The following is an 18,501-nucleotide window of genomic DNA, read 5'->3' on the forward strand; positions in this document are numbered from 1 at the left end:
ATTTCTTCACCCGGAAAGAATTAAACATGAGACGGAAGAGATGGTTGGAGTTGATTAAGGATTACGACCTTAAGATCAACTATACCCCAGGCAAGGCTAATGTAGTAGCAGATGCCCTAAGTAGGAAGAGTACGGAGAATCAACCTACGGAATGGGAAATTCCAAAGGAACTTCGGAAAGAGTTAGAGGATGCTCAGATTCTGTTTATTCAAGGTGATGCCAAAGGAAGTATAGCAACCATGAGGGTTATGGATGAGATGTATTCAGATTTGAAATATGAGATTATCCGAAAGCAAGCGGATGATTTGTTCATTCAAGAGGAAATCAAGAGGATTGGCGAAGGAATACCATCGGAATTCCATCTAGGGGAGTTTGATTCATTATACTTCCGAGAAAAGGATCACGTATACCGGATGATCCAGAAGTGAAATCAATCATATTAAAGGAAGCACATGAAACCCCTTATTCCATACATCCAGGAAGTACCAAGATGTATATGGATTTGAAGGAGATGTTCTGGTGGAACAACATGAAAAGAGAAATAGCACAATATGTCTCGGAATGTCATACATGTCAACGAGTGAAGGCGAGAACATCGAGTCTCGCGGGATTACTCAAACCACTAGAGATACCGGAATGGAAATGGGATGAAATCGGAATGGATTTTATTACTTGGTTTACCAATGACTAGTAAGAGAAAGGATATGATATGGGTAATAGTGGATAGACTTACCAAGAGCGCTCACTTCATAGCCGTAAACACAAAGGATACTGCAGAAAAGCTTGTGGATATATATGTAAAGGAGATTGTGAGTAAGCATGGAGTACCAAAGAAGATAGTCTCGGATAGAGGTTCAATTTTCACATCAACGATTTGGAAACAACTACAAGAATCTTTGGGATCCAAGCTGGATTTCAGTACAGCATATCATCCACAAACCGGAGGACAAACCGAAAGAACCAATCAGATACTTGAAGACATGCTTAGAGCTTGTGCTCTGAACTTTGGAGGTTCGTGGGAGGATCATTTACCTTTAGCGGAGTTCTCATATAACAATAGTTATCGAGTAGTATTCGGATGGCACCGTACGAGGCATTGTACGGAAGGAAGTGTAGATCACCAATTTGTTGGTTTGAAACCGGAGAAAACAAGGAGTTTACACCGGATTACATCAAGGAGAGACAAGACGTCATCGAGGTAATCAGGGATAGACTCAAAATAGCTCAGAGTCGTCAGAAGAGTTACGCCGACTTAAAGAGAAGAGATTGGGAACCGAAAGTGGGAGACATGGTTTATCTGGAAGGTTAGCCCAATGAAAGGACTTAAGAGGTTCGGAGTGAAAGGAAAGTTAAGCCCTCGATATATAGGACCATTTAAGATACTCGGTCGGAATCGAGGAACGACATTTGAGTTGGAGTTATCGGCACAATTAAGTCAAGTTCATAACGTATTTCATGTATCCCAACTCGAGAAAATGTTTGAAGGCACCGGATGATCCTATCACATATGAAGAAATAGAATTGCAATCGACTTAACTTATGTGGAAAGACCAGAAAAGATCTTAGAAGTTCAATGGAAGAAGTTAAGAAACGAGGGCAATCAAATACTGTAAAGTGCAATGGCAACATCATCTCGAGCGAGAAGCTACTTGGGAGACAGAAGAAGAACTCAGGAAGTCTTACCCCGAGATGTTCAGGTACCAATCTTAACTTCGGGACGAAGTTTCTATTAAGGGGGAGAGGCTGTAATAACCCAGAACATAGGAACAACGAAGGGTAGATTTAGAAATGGGATGTGCATTTCATCGCAAAACGAGGGAAATTTTCGCGCCTTATTGCAACTAAACCTAAGAGGGATCGAGGTTCTCTCTCATTTTGCATCTAGGGTTAGGCAATGTGAGTTAGGGAAATTTCGACATGATCTCTTTTGTAACTAGTTACTTTGGGGAATGTTTGCATTTGATAAGTGTTAAACATTTAAATATAAACATCACACAATATAAACAATGAATTTAAAATTCAAACACAAGATACAAATTCAAATCATTTTGAATTTCAAAGTAAATATCAAATACAATATTTAATCAAGAATATACACATTACATAATACAAAAGCTCATAAACCAAAAACTTGAGCTTTATTGATGTACAACACAATTACAAAGTCTTTACAATATTCTTGATACAAGAATTGAGATATAATGAAACGAGAATAAAAGAAAAGGAAAAATTACAAGTTTAATTCTAAACTAAACCTAAACTAAGTATCTTGAGGATGATCTTCTGGTCATATTCACCTTCAAACCTGCAAATCAAATAACAGGTACTAGCAAGAATACAAGTGTTAGCAAGATTCGAGTTTAGACGGTTAGCAGAAATATCACAAAGTTCGGTTTGGACAGATGAAACGTCACGAGCACACTTGTGCTTGTCCAAAGCCCGGACGAGCACAAGATAGGAATAGGCGAGACCAACACCGAGCGAGGCCACAAGGGGCTCAAGTTTCCACATATGAAGGCTGCTGCTAACCAAGCAACGAGCAAGGCAATGCAAGGGATGAGTCACAAAGTAACCGGGCCTTGTGTGTCATGGCCGGGGAAGAAGTAGAGACCATATAAATAGCACACAAACCCTAGAACCGGTGCACGGTCGATCGAGATAAGATCACCGAGTAAGGGTGAGGCAAGAACAAGCACAGTTCATCCAGTTCATAACCAAGAACGATAACCAACACAACCAACTTAGCCACCGGGAATCATGGTGACTCGAGAAGATCAACCGAGAATCTGGAGGTGAAGGGTTGTGAACAGAAACCCCAAGTCTACATCAACCAAATATTTCATACTAGGAGGCTGGAACAAGGTATACCAAGTTCCTGGACAGATCCAATGGATTTGATCCATCATATATGCATGAAATAAGCGGGGAATGAGCGGATGCTCATATGGGTAGATCATCACTTGGTTTTCACCAAGGATTACTGCTAGTCAAAAGCTACTAAGATAGAAACCATCCAGATACAGATCATGTGCACAGAAGCTAGAAATCATGCACAGATGCACACACTAGCTAGATCACATGCACGAGATAGCACCAATGAGATAGCAAAGATTAGCGACCAAGACTACACGAGAAATCCTAAGCTATGAACCATCGATAACCCTAGATTTTCATCAGGCAAGCATATTGGCATTCATATCAAGTATGATTCCCAAATATGCAAGCAAAGGTTGAGTAGCCACAAGATCCAACTTACTAAGTGAGCAACCGATCGGTAGCAAGGCTACCGAGGTCACATCACACTTAGCACCAAATAAGAGCAAGTCAAATAGATCACATCACTATCCGGAAATGGATTCAGACTCTAATTGCTTGTAAAAGAATCATGAACAACAAATTCATATACAAGCAAGTCATTTAAATCATCATCTGCATAAGCGAGTTCATCGAAATTTAAGTAATTCAAGCATGAATTTATCACGGATTCATGCTAAGCATGACTGATAGCATACTTGTTAAGCAACACAATTTAATTTATAGCCACTAGAGCAAGTCTAGATAGCTAAGATGAGCAACGAGCACAAGTAAGCAACGGCACGGTGATGCTTGAGCATCGGCATCACCAGCCAAGTGATTCATAGAGCCACGGTATTAGCCGATAAACAATCACTCGTCGGTCAATTGATCGAATGGAGCAATTATAGCAAGCCAAGTTACACAGGGAGGTTAGCCAACAAGCAAGGAATGATCCAATGGATCATTGGCTTGCAAAGGTAGCACTCGAAGCATATCACGGACACCACTAGCACACACACAAGTGTCACGGATGCAACACAAGTACACCTAGACAAGCATAGCATGGCATAGTTAGCTCTTGAGCAAGCACGGTAGAGTATAGCAAGTGTAGAACATGCTAGGAACAGCGAGAGAAGCAAGCACGAGCATGAACGAGCAAGCAAAGCGAGCATGTGCCGGTACCGAGTAAATGGTAATTGGGCCATGAACTTACAACTAACGAAGCACGAGTGCAAATTGCATAGGAATAGCATGGCTCGTGTGATCACGAGATCACCGAGAGGGCGCGAGAACATGAGGAGGAAGAAGAACGGAAGCATGGGAGGCGCACGGAAGAGGTAGAGGTGAGACAACACTTACTTGCGCCGGAAGCGGAGGCTAGGGCATGGCGAGGCGGTGCTCGCGCGGCCCTACGTGCTGCAAATCCGGGAGTAGGCGCCGACGTTACGCCGGCGAACCCGGACACGAACCGAGCACCACCGTAGCAGCACCCGAGGCGACGGCACGAATACCGCAAGCAGCACCCGCGCCGAGTCAACCCCGAGGCACGTACTCATCGTCGGCGAGGGCGAGATCTCGCCGGAGTTCGTCGAGGCGATTCTCCACGAGATCCGGATCGGAGGCGGTTCGCCGGAAGAGGACGAGAAGGGAGAAACTGCTCGGACGGATCGATAGATCTGCTCACGGCGGTTCAGGATCGGGTGGTGGCTACGGCGGAGAAGGCCGGCGATGGCCGGAGCAGTGGCGGCGGCCATGGCGGCGGCACGCCATCGCCACGGGAGTCGCCGGACGGTTAGGGTTAGACGAGCGAGTGAGAGGGCCGAGTGAGAGTGAGTGAGGTGGGCCGCTTCGGCGCCACCGAACCCAAAAGGGGGCCAGCCTTATTGGGCCGTCCCCGGGTTAAGTTATTGGGCTGGGCCCAATAGGGATCCGAGGGGTATTTTGGTCATTTTACAATTAATATAAGACCAAAAACCTTACCAAATTTTAATAAATCATAAACAACTCTAAAAATCCAATAAAAATTGGATTTATGAATGAAAAATAAATCTTAACAAGAATAAAATATGAAATGGAATTTATGAAACAAATTCAAAATTATGAATTTTAAGAATTTAAATAATAACTTGGAATTTAAAATTATTATTTCCTTGTATTTAAAATTCAAGGAAAAATCTCAAATAAGTTCAAATACTTATTTTCAAACATTTCAAAATGAAATTCTATTATTCCCGAGTCATTTCTTTTGAAAAGAGTATTTTTTTCAGAAAAATACTATATTCCTTTTTATTCCAAAAACTATAAAGGTAACTCTATAATTTTCAACTATTTTTGGAATGATTAAAGGAATCACCAAGTAAATAGTTTTACTTTGAGTTGTTGTACTTTGTGTGAATTAAAATGGTTTATACTTTTAAATCAATTGTAAATTACCGTCAAAGACATAAATCTTAATACAACCCTAAATTGCTATAACTCAGCGGGGTAAAGGGATTCAACATAAAATAATACATCCATGATTGCATTATCTGGATTTTACAACATTGTCTTTACCGGACAATGATGCTTCTTACAGAACCCGAGGTCCAGGTTCCATCAACTGCATTGAACTGCACTATCTCGCAAGTCCACGAGCAAGTTCACCCTTGCTCATGTCAACTTGATTATTTTCTACTACTTTGATGCAAAGCTATATACTTATCATTCCTGCATTGCAAATGAAATGTTATTTTCCAACTATGAATATGACTATGTGGCTGGCAATGGAACCATGGTATGTGTTGATATGGTGGAGGTTCCATTGCAATGGGTTATATCACCCTAGGATTAAATTACCAATGCCGTCCAAGTGATTCTAGCGCCGTACATATCGCGTTGACCATAAGATCTATAATGGCTCGGGGAAGCCAGCTATATCTTTTCCCTCTCGCATGCCAACGGATTGGTAATAGGGGTTGCCCGTATCGGTCTATCTTTGGTAAAGGTGGGGACATGTGGTCCTGCACGGTCTACCATTAGATACAGGAGAGGGTAGACTTATTATTGGTCTATGAAGGATTGTAAGGGTTGTCCGGATCGGTCTATCTATGGTGTATAGGGCAGGGCATCATAATTGTTCGGAACGGTCTACCTTATTGGTAAAGGTGAGAACCGGAGCCCGTGTCGGTCTACCCATAGATATAGGAGAGGACAAACTTACAAAAGGGTGGGTCTCGCGAGGTCGTGGAGAAGGTGGTGTGGGCTTGGATCCTTATACCTGGCCTCACACCAAAGGAAGTGTGAACGGGGGCAAGTCCTCGCGGATGGCAAAAAGGGTAAGATCTCTTGTGGGAAAAGTAACGCACCTCCGCAGAGTGTATCAAATTGTAGGCTGTCACTCCTTGTTCCGGGAAGGGAACTGCGAACGCGGCAGAAAGGAACTCCACGAAGTTCTGGTCAACCTGTGAAGACTGACGGGCATAGTTTTCATAATAAAAGCAACTTTTTGAAGAAATGTTTTCAGAACATGCATTGACTCGCGATATCCCGATCAATGGTCGTAGCTAGTGCATCAAACACCTTTTTATTCTTTTAGAACTTGCCGAGTACCTCCGTACTCACTTTCTTTCGACACCCTTGCTAGAGCTGTGATCCGGAAGTGGATGCCATCAACGATGAAGCACCGGAGGGAAGCTACGAGCTGGTATACGAAGAACCTCGATCTTACCGGCGGAGTGGAAGGTGTAGACTATGGGATAGTCTACGGACCAAACGACACGGAGGTGGAGGAGTAGTGACATACCCTAGCCTCATAGAGCCGAGCAACGTAGAACTTACCTAAATAAGTTGTTGAGCTCTCTTTTATATTGTTATGAGTTGTAATCGTACTTAAGTAGTATCTTAGGGTGTTCTCATAGGACTCGTGAGAGTACCAACTTGTTAAGACAATGTTTGTAATAAAGTATGGAGTGTTATGACCTGCAATGTTTCTGTTGTACCACTCTGAGGGATATGGCAAATTGTGAAGAAGTCCCTTCGCAAAGATCATATCAACGACTTGTATACTACAACATGCAGTGGTATGCTGGGTCACCGCAGTGCAGCCATTTTTTCCAGCTCGAGCGTGCCAGACCCAGCTCGAGCGCGGCAGACCCGGATCGGCGAGCGCCCTTGCGGATGGATGGAGGCAGCGGACGGCTGCAATATCCGGGTCTGTGGAGTTCCATCCATACTCGTGGGCATCACCGGTAACCCTAGCATGTCCTCTAAGCTTCGATGTATTGGTTTCTGGCTACAACCTAGCACCCAGGAAGGAGCCCCCAATAAGCAATTAAGTATACAACTACAACCTGTTTCTCTTTGCAAAGTTGGCCACAAATGTCCTTGCACACAAGTTGGCCAACACTGGCTAAAAGTAAACTAGAGTTGGTAGTGGAGCATTGACAAGCCAAAAAGTTAGCAACTATCCAAAAAAAAAACCCAATCTTTTGGCCACGACCAAACAATTGGTAAGGTATGCTTTGGTAGCAATCCAAATACATCTTATATCCTCCCCCATATAAAAGTCGGCGTGCCAAGCTTGGGCACCCCCCTAAAACAATTTATTTTGCATGGATTCTCGTACAAAATAGAGTTTACATGGCGGGCCGGCTACAAAAACATGGTTGGCCTGAGTGCGGTTTGTGCCCTTTTTGCAAGCAAGAAACGGAATCAGCTTGCCATCTATTTGTAGATTTTAAGTTCACCAAACACATTTAGAACGGTATCAAAACGTGGATGGGCATCCCTGACATCCATCCCAACCAATGGGTGGGTCTATCAACGAAGAATTGGTGGAGTACGATGAGATGGTTCTATTGCGAACTGCAAGGCCATTGCGTCCCTCACTTTGCTAGTCACATAAGAAATTTGGAATGTCAAAAACCTTGTTACTTTAGAGAAAGTTAAGTGTGATGGGTGAACTAATGATGAAAGAGTAATCCCTTGAATTTATTTGGTCCGCACTATCTTGTCAAAATATTTCTTCTTAATGAAAAGATTGGGGTAAATCTTTTGCCCCATAAAAAACAAAAAATCTCAAATTGCAAAATGTACTAGTTTCACAGATTTCGTGCTTTCTCACATTTCACAGATTTTGATATACCAACAAAATGTATGATTCTTTTTTTATAACCGTCCTTTAAGTTAACCTAGGAGGACACTCGCTTCGCATCCAACAGAGGCAACAGCAGCCGACAGCCCTCCCACACTGGCACATGTGAATCGGCGGCGATTCCGACCATCGCCGTTCCCCATCCACGGGCAGCGGCGACCCGCCGGAGCTCCCTCCCCTGATCCGTCTCCACCCTCCGATGTGAGGCGCACCAAGTCCATCCTTGGATCATGGAGCACTGCGACGGGGAGATCCCCGCCAAGCGACCCAAGATTTCCGACGCGGGTGACGGCGGCAGCGAGGACCGCCTCAGTGCACTTCCTGAAGACATTCTCATCAGCATCCTCCTCAAGCTCCGCGACGCCTCCGTCGCGGCGCGGACCAGCGTCCTCTCCAGTCGCTGGCGCCGCCTCTGGACGCTGCTCCCGCGGCTCCGGTTTCACCCCACCACAGATCCCCACGGCATCCGCGCCGCCCTGGAATCACTTCAAGCGCAGGTCCTACTCCGCCTCCGCGTCGATTTACTGCATGCCTCTTCCGAGTCCGTCGCGGTCTGGCTTCCCATCGCCGCGGATCGCCTCTCCGGCAGTCTATTCATCACCGCGCCGTGGCCGAATGAGACGGAGGAGGACGAGGCCGCGGAAAGAGGCGACCTTGAGCTGCCCTGCTTCGAGAACGCCATCTCCATCCGCCTCAAACTAGGGTATTATCTTGGCCTCGCCGTGTCACCTTCTGGAGTATTCGCCCGGCTCAGCACCCTCTTCCTGGCTTGCATCCATCTACGTGGTCCGTGCACGCTTGGTGATGTTGTCTCCTCGCAACGCTGCCCGGCCTTACGGAAACTCACTGTTGATAATGCCTGGGGTCTGGACAACTTTACAATCCACTCGGATTCTCTCGTACAAATCGAGCTAAAGAATCTGCACCCAGACGATGCCCTTGGGCTGGGCAACTTCTCCATTCATTCCGAGTCTCTCAAGCAACTGGATCTCACAAATCTGTATGGTTTGCAGCAGCTCACTGTTATGGCACCCACACTCATACTGTTAAATGTGACCTGCTGCTTTGCTTGGAGCCAGAGTCATATTCAACCGGTTGCAGAAATCTCCGCCCCTCAGCTGAAATCCTTCTATTGGAGGAATCATTATGATCCAAGATTCGAGGATGTGGACGAGGACCCAGAAGGAGGCCCCCTTGAGCTGCCTTGCTTTGAGAACGCCATTTCAATCCGTCTCGAACTAGAGTATCAAGGCCTTGCGGTGCCACCTCTGGGCATATTCGCCAGGCTCACCCATCTCTTCCTGGAGTGCATCGAGTTACATGGTCCGTGCATGCTTGGTGATGTTGTCTCCTCCCCACGCTGTCCGGCCTTACGGAAACTCGTTGTCCGTTATGCCTTGGGTCTAGGCAACTTTGCAATACACTCAAATTCTCTCATAGAAATCGAGCTAAATAATCTGCACCCAGACGATGCCCTTGGGCTGGGCAACTTCTCCATTCATTCTGAGTCTCTCAAGCTACTGGATCTCACAAATCTGTATGGTTTGCAGCAGCTCACTGTTATGGCACCCACACTCATACTGTTAAATGTGACCTGCTGCTTTGCTTCGAGCCAGAGTCATATTCAACCGGTTGCAAACATCTCTGCCCCTCAGCTGAAATCCTTCTGTTGGAGGAATCGTTATGATCCAAGATACGACGCGGTGGAGGACGCAGAAGGAGCCCCCCTTGAGCTGCCCTGCTTTGAGAATGCCACTTCTATCCACCTCGAACTAGAGTATCTTGGCCTTGTGGTGCCACCTTTGGGCATATTCGCCAGGCTCACCCATCTCTTCCTGGATCGCATCGACTTACATGGTCCATGCATGCTTGGTGATGTTGTCTCCTCCCCACGCTGTCCGGCCTTACGGAAACTTGTCATCCATGATGCCTGGGGTTTAGGCAGTTTTGCAATACACTCAAATTCTCTCCTAGATATCGAGCTAAATCAGCTACATGGCTTGCAGCAGCTTACTGTCATGGCGCCGGCACTCAAACGGTTAGTTGTGATATCATGCTTTGCTGAAGGTTCTAATTATAATGAACCGGTTGCAAACATCTCTGGCCCTAAGCTGGTGTACCTCACTTGGAGGGATGCCTACGATTCAAGATTCACCCATTTTGGCAAGATGGAAAATCTCAAGTGGTTGGGAACAAACCCTTTTATTGTGTATGATAGAGCTGAGTCTAACCATAAATTTTACAATAGCCATTGTACGGGGATTTTATGTCACTGGCGCCACATCCAGAATCTAAGCTTCACACTTATCTTTCGAGCGGTGAGTTCATCTGTATGTTATTTATGACATCATTGCAGAAACTGGGTGTCCAAATTAAGGATTGTATAGTAGGCGTACAAAATTCTCACTTGTTTTTCTTTCCTGAAGTCCCAAAATATGGATTAGTTCACCCGATTGTTTATCTTCCTAGTAGCTATCTTTCCTCTAACATGGACTTTTTTCTGCATTCGAATAGTTAGCGTTACAGTTACAACCTACTACGACTTCACTAATATATCGGTTGTTTAATTGGACACATGAACTTGGACTTTCTAGCATAAAAGAACCAATTCTTGTGTTTTATTAGATTTTCTGACGAGGTGTTTTCTTGTATGTTACTAACCATCAGAAGTAATTCTTTTTCGTGACTTTCCACGATTCTGCAGAAGGACATTACTAACTTGGAGTACTTGATGGAGGAAATTACAAGGTTCCCGAACATTATAAACTTAGCTCTGGAAATATTGGCAAGGGGACATTCATGTGGACCTAGTTTGTACCATATTCTCAGGATGTGTACCGGTGTTAGAAAGTTGTATCTTACACTTCTTGACGGAATGGTTTCCCCAGGGGTAATACTATCCTTTCTTTGTTTATATCTAATACCTGTGTATGCATTTATACTTCACACGCCTAGCTTGAGCTTCTAGTTGCCCTAATTGGTATTGGTTTGATATTGGATGCTTTGCTCCAAGTTAAATATGAAACAAGTATTTTTCCTATGGATCTGCCAATGACAATGCATCTTACTCTTATTTTGTCATAGCTTGGCAATACTTTTCCTAAGATTGTTAAAAAGGACAGACCCAGTGCTAGAAGCTCCCACACTAGGTGGGGTCTGGGGAAGGATTATAGAGGCAAGCCTTACCCATGCAAAGTGCAATGCAGAGAGGCTTTCCTAAGATTGTTAGTCGGCAGAAATTTTGCTTGTTAACAAAGAAACAGAATATCTATCTCCTTCGTATTGTCTGCTCTTTCTTAATATTGTCCTCAAGTGTCCTCTCCCTTCCTCTTTGCAAGGCAGTGAGGCCGGAGTAGGAGAAGACCCTCTAGGAAGTATCCCAACAGGATCCAGCTGTGTGGCAGCTCCCATTAGGTCATTGCATGGCAGGCTCTGTCTTTCATAAAATAGTTATAACTTAGGAGAAAAATATTGATATACCATTGTTCTTCAGTCATGTGTTTTTAAAGGTTTCATCAGTAACAATGGCCTAAGTGATGATGTGTAGTGGAAAACTACCTTTAAAGATACCGCATAATACATACGGATGATGTGTTTGTATTCATATGCAACACCTTAGGGATTTCTTGAATACCTTATTCTATCATTTAGGGAAGGACTTGGACGGTGATGTCTATAAGCCCAACTAGCACAGAATTGAGCCTTGTGCCACAAGGCAAGGTGCATATATAAAGGAACCAATGGCTCTTTAGGAGGGAGGAACACAACTCAACTCAGACCGCACAAGCATGCCTAGTCTCTATAGGAGCACTGCCATGTTGATCGCTACCGCGATAGGGTAGGTCCCATCTCGAGGCTATACCTACATAAATGTAAATCCTCGACACAACACATAGACATAGGGCTATCACCCATCTCGGGAGAATAGGATGGATCCCACCTCAATTAGCTATACCTCCATTATTGTGATCCATGAAACAACAAAGAGAAAAATAGGACATAGGGCTATTAGCCTATTATCCATAACGGGAGCATAAGATATATCCCATCTCGATTAGCTATACCTCCATTATTGTAATCCTCGAAACAACAAAGAGCAAAATAGGACATAGGTCCATCATGGGAGCCTGAATCTAGGTAATCGTGTCTCCGAAGTCCTCCGCGGGGTACCACCTATGTTGCCGGCCTTGGGACCGAAATCCTACAGTGTCTTTGATTGCAGATCATAGAATATGCTCAATTCAAGATATCGTTCAGTGTGTTTTATCGATAGCACAATACCTGATTGTGTAATTATTTGAACAGGATTTGTTGTTTTAGTCTATTTGCATAGAGCAGTCATATTGTCACTTTCTCAGCAATCTGTGTAATTATTTGAACCACATTTGTTATTTTTTTTTGTAAATTTATTGAAGACATTATATACGGAAATACTTTTGTACTTACACGCATGAGTGTGGGTGTTTCCGTCACCGTCCGTAAATCCATTATATATTCACGCAAGTCATAAAATCACTTATTATGCTGGCTTCAGATTATTCCATCTTTCTTATTTTGCCGCATTAAATCATATCAGTTAATCTTATTAAGCTGCTATTTACATCGTTTCAGGCACAAACTGCATGTCTGTCAGGTTGTGTTTGCGATCAGCCACCAAACTGGAAAACGAATGAACTTGCGCTGAATTGCCTCCAAGAAGTAGAATTTTGTAATCTGATAGGAACTGAAAATGAAGCTGGTCTAGTGAGGCGGTTATTCGATTGGGCAACAGTGCTAGAAACCATGACAGTAACTTTCGATAGCTCTGTAGCTGAAAGCAAGGCCAGGGAGTTCTGCAAGATGCTTCAGAGCTTCTCCAGGCCAGCAATATGTTTGAAGGGGCCATACTTTGCCTAATCTAGCTGTAACCACGAGTCGAACATGACTGAAGCTGTATGTGCACCGCAGCGGCCTTTGAGAACGCGATCTTGACTTGTCGCTTGTGCTGGTGCCTGGTGGTCGTTTTGGTAGCTGTCGTCTCGGTATGTAAATTGCACTATGAGTGAACATCGGAGTCTCTTAGATCATTCCGAGATGTTATCAGTTGCACTCTTTGCATATGGATGTCTGAACTTTAGCTGTCACTGTCAAAACTCTAAACCAGTGGGTGTACTTGAGATATAAGCAGTATGAGACGCAATCTTATATTTATTAATTGGAGGCACCGTAAAAGCCTCCACATTAATCCACATCATTGGAATAATTAAGACAGTTAGATCTAAAATTTATGGTTAAGATTAGTCGAAAAAGTCGTGATTTGTAATGTACCATATGTCATGTAGACACGTTACCTATCATACACATTACCTCACGTAGGCGGATTCTTATCCGCACACCGATCCGATCGATGCGCGTCTAAATAATTCCCCACGTAGTTGTATTCTTCTTGGACTCCTCGCCCTGCCTTCTTACAAATACGGCTGATCCATGCATGACAATACCAGCGGAAATCCTGATTCCAAACAAAACCATGTTGTTCAATGGTGAGGATCAGCACAATCCTCATAAGGTGCTTCGTGCTGATGCCGTGAGTCCGCCTTGAATCGACTTTACCGTATTTTGCAGGTTGCTGGTACGGTACTATGGCTTTGCCTACCATTATCTATAAACCTTGATTTTCTAATTGAAGGTGATTTGCTTCTTGGATTAATTATTTTCTTTAGTGGATTTGTTGCCAGATTATGCAATCGGCACATGAGATTTTCTAATGGCTTTTCATACCATCATCTAACATTGATTTTCTGATTGCATGGGCTTTAGTTGTTGCATTATTTATCACCTTCACTGGATTGGTTCTCGGATTATACAATCGGGACAGTGTCTTTATATCAGGCGATTAAAACGTATTGACTGTCGTCATGTAAGTTTCATTCTTCTCACTGGATTGGTTCTCTGATTGTACGATCGGCAATGTCTTTACATCAGGCGATTAGAACGTATTGACTATCGTCAGGTAAGCTTATTTCTTTTTTATGGACCTCATCCACGTTTTCCTTCTCATGCTATAATGCGGCTGTGATATCCTGTAATAGTTGATTAGATGGCATTATGTTTGCGAATTTTTACTCTGCTTTTTTGTTCATTAGATGCTCAATCAAATTCCTATGAATGATAAATGCTCTGAGGTTTATTGTTTATCAATATGAGCGAGTCGTTACGAATAGTTTTTCTTCGAAAGTCCAAGCCAAAAGGAGACAAATCAAGCCGAGTGCCGATGGCGACGGGGAGGACTTATGGCTGCATGAGCTTCTCATCCACGTCATGGTTGCATTCTGTGTCTGAAAGTGCAGGTATTAGCTACATGCAGTTTTGTTTGTACAGATCCATGCTGAACGAAATTTGATTGTTAGCATGGATTTTTCTCTATTGCTTAGTCCCTCAGCGCATGATGCATGGATGATAAGCTATGCAGATGGTGGAATACTGATGTTTCCCTGTTTATACATACACAGGCCCCACATCGTGTATCATTTGTCTGTATGTATACACATATGGTCTATGTATTTATTTCGGCCCCAACTAATGTGTATAAAAAATGTCCCTCTCACAAAAAGTACAAGAAACATCTAATTCCGGAGTTGCCATGTACTTACTAAAAGGGAGAAAATAAGCCATCTGTGTGAATAGAGCAATGAAAAATATATCATATGCATGAATATGTGTATTCCATAGATCTCATATACATACTTATGCATGTTATAAGTCTTGGACAAATAATTCTAATTCATCTAGACCGCATGGTTAGTGTGAAAATAAGGAATGAATTGTTTTTGCGTGTTCATAAAATTTTCTTTTAATATATTTTCCCTATTTCCTAAGCCAGTGCGAACTGTGCATATAATAAATGTCAGTTTCACTTGGCCGAAAAGCTAGAAGTTCTAGGAAAAAATCTAGGCATTACGGACTATGATATATGGAACTCCATAACTTTTCCAAAATTAATTCCTTACCATTATAACATTTAACATAACTGAATAAATCCCATGGGTGATACAGATACATCCAAAGTCAAGCCAAGTAGGGCATGCCTATACATGGAGTCAGGCTACGCTTGCAGATGATTGGTTACAGTAATAACTAGCTTGACAAGAACTTCAAAATCAGGTCAATTTTCAAGTTACTTGGTTGCAATTTTTAATTCATAAGATCTTAAAATGTGCTCCATGCAAACAAGACAAATTTCTTATATTTTTATTTTAAGAGAACAGAATTTATTTATGTTTGTTGAGGACATAAAATGCTTATTCTCACATGCACGAACATATTTTGTTCTATTTTACTTTCCTGGATTGGTACATATACCAATGTGTATAAAATTTGTGGTGCTATCTATTGATACACAGCGAATAAATTTATAGCTCTACATCCTTTATGTTCAAGATAAACTATTATTCTTTGATGCCGTCCATATATAATTGTATGTTGAATCGTACTAACTAAGCAAACTCTAATGACTACGGAATGGTATTGATCTTTATTCTCAATGAATTGGGCATGTGGTTCCTTAAATAAGCACATTCTAATATAGGTTTCCATAACTATGAAATATATTGATCAATAGGAGCGATTCATGGTATATATTGATCAGTTGGACCATTTCAAAAGTATGTTCCTATTCTCACATGTTTCAGGCCAACTAAATTCACGTACAAAGTTTCTAAAATACTTTTTTACTTTCATGTTTTCAAAATAACTAGCCCGTGCAAGTTTGCACGGGTTAATGACTAGTATCAGATAATTTGTCTCTGTTTTTTCAAAGGAAGACGCACTTGCTTATTTTTCTGGCGTGCTCAAGTATTGAGCGAGCTTTTGATCTCCTGTCTCTGCGTCGAGAGATAGAAGTATAAGCTAAATCCTAATGTGTTAAGCGGACTGCCATGCCACAATATCTATGCCTTGCAAAGCTTGCCCACCTCCGCCGCGAACCGCTCCATGGCCGGCCGCGGTAGCACGATCGGCACCACGACCGCATCCTTCCCGTCCCTGTCCTTGGCGGCGACAAAGAAGCCCACGCCGAAGATAGTATCGGCAGGGCCGCCGTACACCGGCTTGCCCCACCCGAAGTCCACGCGGCTAAACCCGGCATGCCGGTTGTCTGACACGGCGAACACGTTGTGCACAGCCAAGCACGGCCGTCCCCGCAGAACCAGCACGTCGAGAGTGGAACGCACGTACTCGGCCGTCACCGTGGCCTTGGCCTGCCGCACTAGCGCCACCGCGTCGCCGATCGAGCCGTGGCGCAGCGTGGCGGCATCTGTCAGCGCAGTCGGGGGCACGCACGCGTTGCCATAGTACCCTGCCGGCAGGCTCAGCTCCGGGAAGGCCCTGAAGTTGGCGATGAAGACCAGCCACGCGTCCTGGCCCGGCGGGATCTCGAGCGCCTCGGTGCGGGCACGCCAGAGGGACGCCGTGAGCACCTCGAAGCTGGTGGCCGTGTCGCGGAGTAGAGGAGGGAGGCGTTTCTTGATCGCGGCAATGTCCGCGGAAGTAAAAGTGAAGGAACGCATGACCATGTCGTCGTCCGCCGCTGACGGCGGCGGCGGTGGCAGCGGAACATGATTGTATTCGCGGTGCGGGAAGGACGGCGAAGGCGGGCTGCGCGCCTCGAGGAGATCGCGGGACCAAGCGGGCGCCACGGTCGGCACCGGGAGGCCGCGGGCGAACTCCCCGACGGCGTTCAGGAACTGGGCGATGCCGATTGGGTCGCAGATGGTGTGGTTGAGGCGGAGTGTGAGGACGAGGCCACCGCAGAGCAGTCGAGTCACCTGGTGACCATGACAGAACAGTGCATATGTTCAGCACATGCATGCAAAAATTACATGTTACTTACAGCACCCCGCTACCGCGCTACGTACACCTGGATTAGCAGCAACGGGCAGCCGAGCACGCCGCCGGAGCCCTCCACATCGAAGAGCAGCTGGTCCATGCACGGGAACGGCGGCCTGAGCCCAGCGCCGCGCTCCAGCTCCGCAAGCCTCACGTCGGCGTCGGCCTCCACGAACAGCACCCCCTCACCGGTGCAGTCCACCACCAGCTTCCGCCCCTCCACCTCCCTCAGCCGCCCGGCCAGCGGGTAGTAGTGCACCAGCGCCTGGCCGAGCGCGCGTCGGATGACGCTCACCGGGTCGCCCTGCGCGAGGTCGCCGTCCTCCGGCACGCGGCCGCGGTAGACGAGGGCGAACGAAACGTGCCCGCGCAGCGTGCCCTGGTCGTCGATGTCGGACAGACGCTTGGTGTCTTGTGGCGTGGGCGTCGCCGGGCCGACGAGCTCCGGGTCACGCCGCCGCACCGCGAACGCCAACGGCGATGTCGCCATGCCCATGGTCCCGTGGGCGCGATCCTTGGACTCCGGCGCAGGAGGATCCTGAAACAAGCCGGAAGCGACCAACCGGGGGTCGCTCCCATCAGGAATACTAGTGTGGAGTGCGAATGGTTCGCGGCCGGAAAGCTCAGCACATGACAAGTCCGAACATGTCATGCTTGACATTTTGTACAATGCTTCGGGAATGATAGTGCTCGGTTACAGCTTAAATGGGGAAGGAACGAGATGCGTGGCTGACAGCTTTTCGTTTCTAACGTGATGCTGCATTTGTCTGACTAATAACCTAACACAAAATATATGGAGCAGCTTGGACGACATCAAGATAGAATGGTTCAAGTGTTCGCCGATCGCCATCGACTCTCTAAAGATTGGCACCTATTTCCAAGCCCTGCGTCCATATCTGCGACTTTGTAGCCTAGCTGAGAGCACATACTGGAACTCCAAGGGGAGTTCTTGACCTTTTCGTCGTGTTCAAAAGGACGGCAAAGGGATTCTAGTAAACGACCAAGGAATAATAAACATCCCGAGAGTACAAAAAAAAAAGGAGTAGCTCGGACAGAAGCAACACTCTTCTTCGCAGCGTAAAGCCTCCTGGAAGATTTGCTATACGATCTGTTTGATTTATAAGAACTTATCTTACAGAAACTAATCTACAGATCTTGTACTACCCTCCGATCCATATTAATTGACTTCAATATGGATGTATCTAGAACTAAAATGTGTCTAGATACATCCATATAGAGTCAATTAATATGAACCGGAGGGAGTAGTACAAATCTAATAGAAAAAAAAATATTAGGTTATATATGACGGAAAATTCTTTTTGCTACAATCAAACACACTTCATCATCTTTCCATAGGATTGAAGTAGGCATGATACATTTTTTCCATTTCAGTACTTTTACTAATGTATGAATCAAAGGAGCCCGTCTGATATCATGTCACACAAACCTTCTTAGCAAAAGTAGCGCAAATTCAGAACTGATCCCATGGATCACATGCTCCTGCATAATGAAAAGGAATATTTTAAATGTTAAAAAATCTACAAAAAAATATGCATCCACATATCCTTCTTTGGCATGGCGGGATCACACAATAACATCAACGTGCTGCAGTGATCTCCGGTGTTCAAGAAACTTGTGGATGGTCATGATCCGCCATGCAACTATGAAATCAATAACCACTCATATACCAAAGGGTACATACTATCTAA

The 18,501-nt window shown here is 44.8% G+C and overlaps 2 protein-coding genes across 2 annotated transcripts; one reads left to right on the top strand and one right to left on the bottom strand.

The window, feature by feature from the left end:
• The first annotated feature begins 8,157 nt into the window (after positions 1–8,157).
• On the top strand, positions 8,158–13,094 carry LOC124647163. The gene is made up of 3 exons (XM_047187139.1): positions 8,158–10,245; positions 10,632–10,817; positions 12,539–13,094. The coding sequence occupies exons 1-3, from the start codon at positions 8,158–8,160 to the stop codon at positions 12,821–12,823; spliced, it is 2,559 nt and encodes an 852-aa protein (XP_047043095.1). The 3' UTR covers positions 12,824–13,094.
• Positions 13,095–15,855: 2,761 nt separating this feature from the next.
• LOC124650008 (benzyl alcohol O-benzoyltransferase-like) lies at positions 15,856–17,282 on the bottom strand. Its single transcript, XM_047189575.1, has 2 exons — positions 16,824–17,282; positions 15,856–16,731 (listed from the first exon to the last, which is right to left on the bottom strand). Exons 1-2 carry the CDS (start codon positions 17,280–17,282, stop codon positions 15,856–15,858), a joined length of 1,335 nt encoding a protein of 444 aa, XP_047045531.1.
• Between the last annotated feature and the right edge of the window lie 1,219 nt (positions 17,283–18,501).

Source organism: Lolium rigidum, chromosome 4, assembly GCF_022539505.1.
Source record: "Lolium rigidum isolate FL_2022 chromosome 4, APGP_CSIRO_Lrig_0.1, whole genome shotgun sequence".
Classification (NCBI taxonomy): Eukaryota; Viridiplantae; Streptophyta; class Magnoliopsida; order Poales; family Poaceae; genus Lolium; species Lolium rigidum.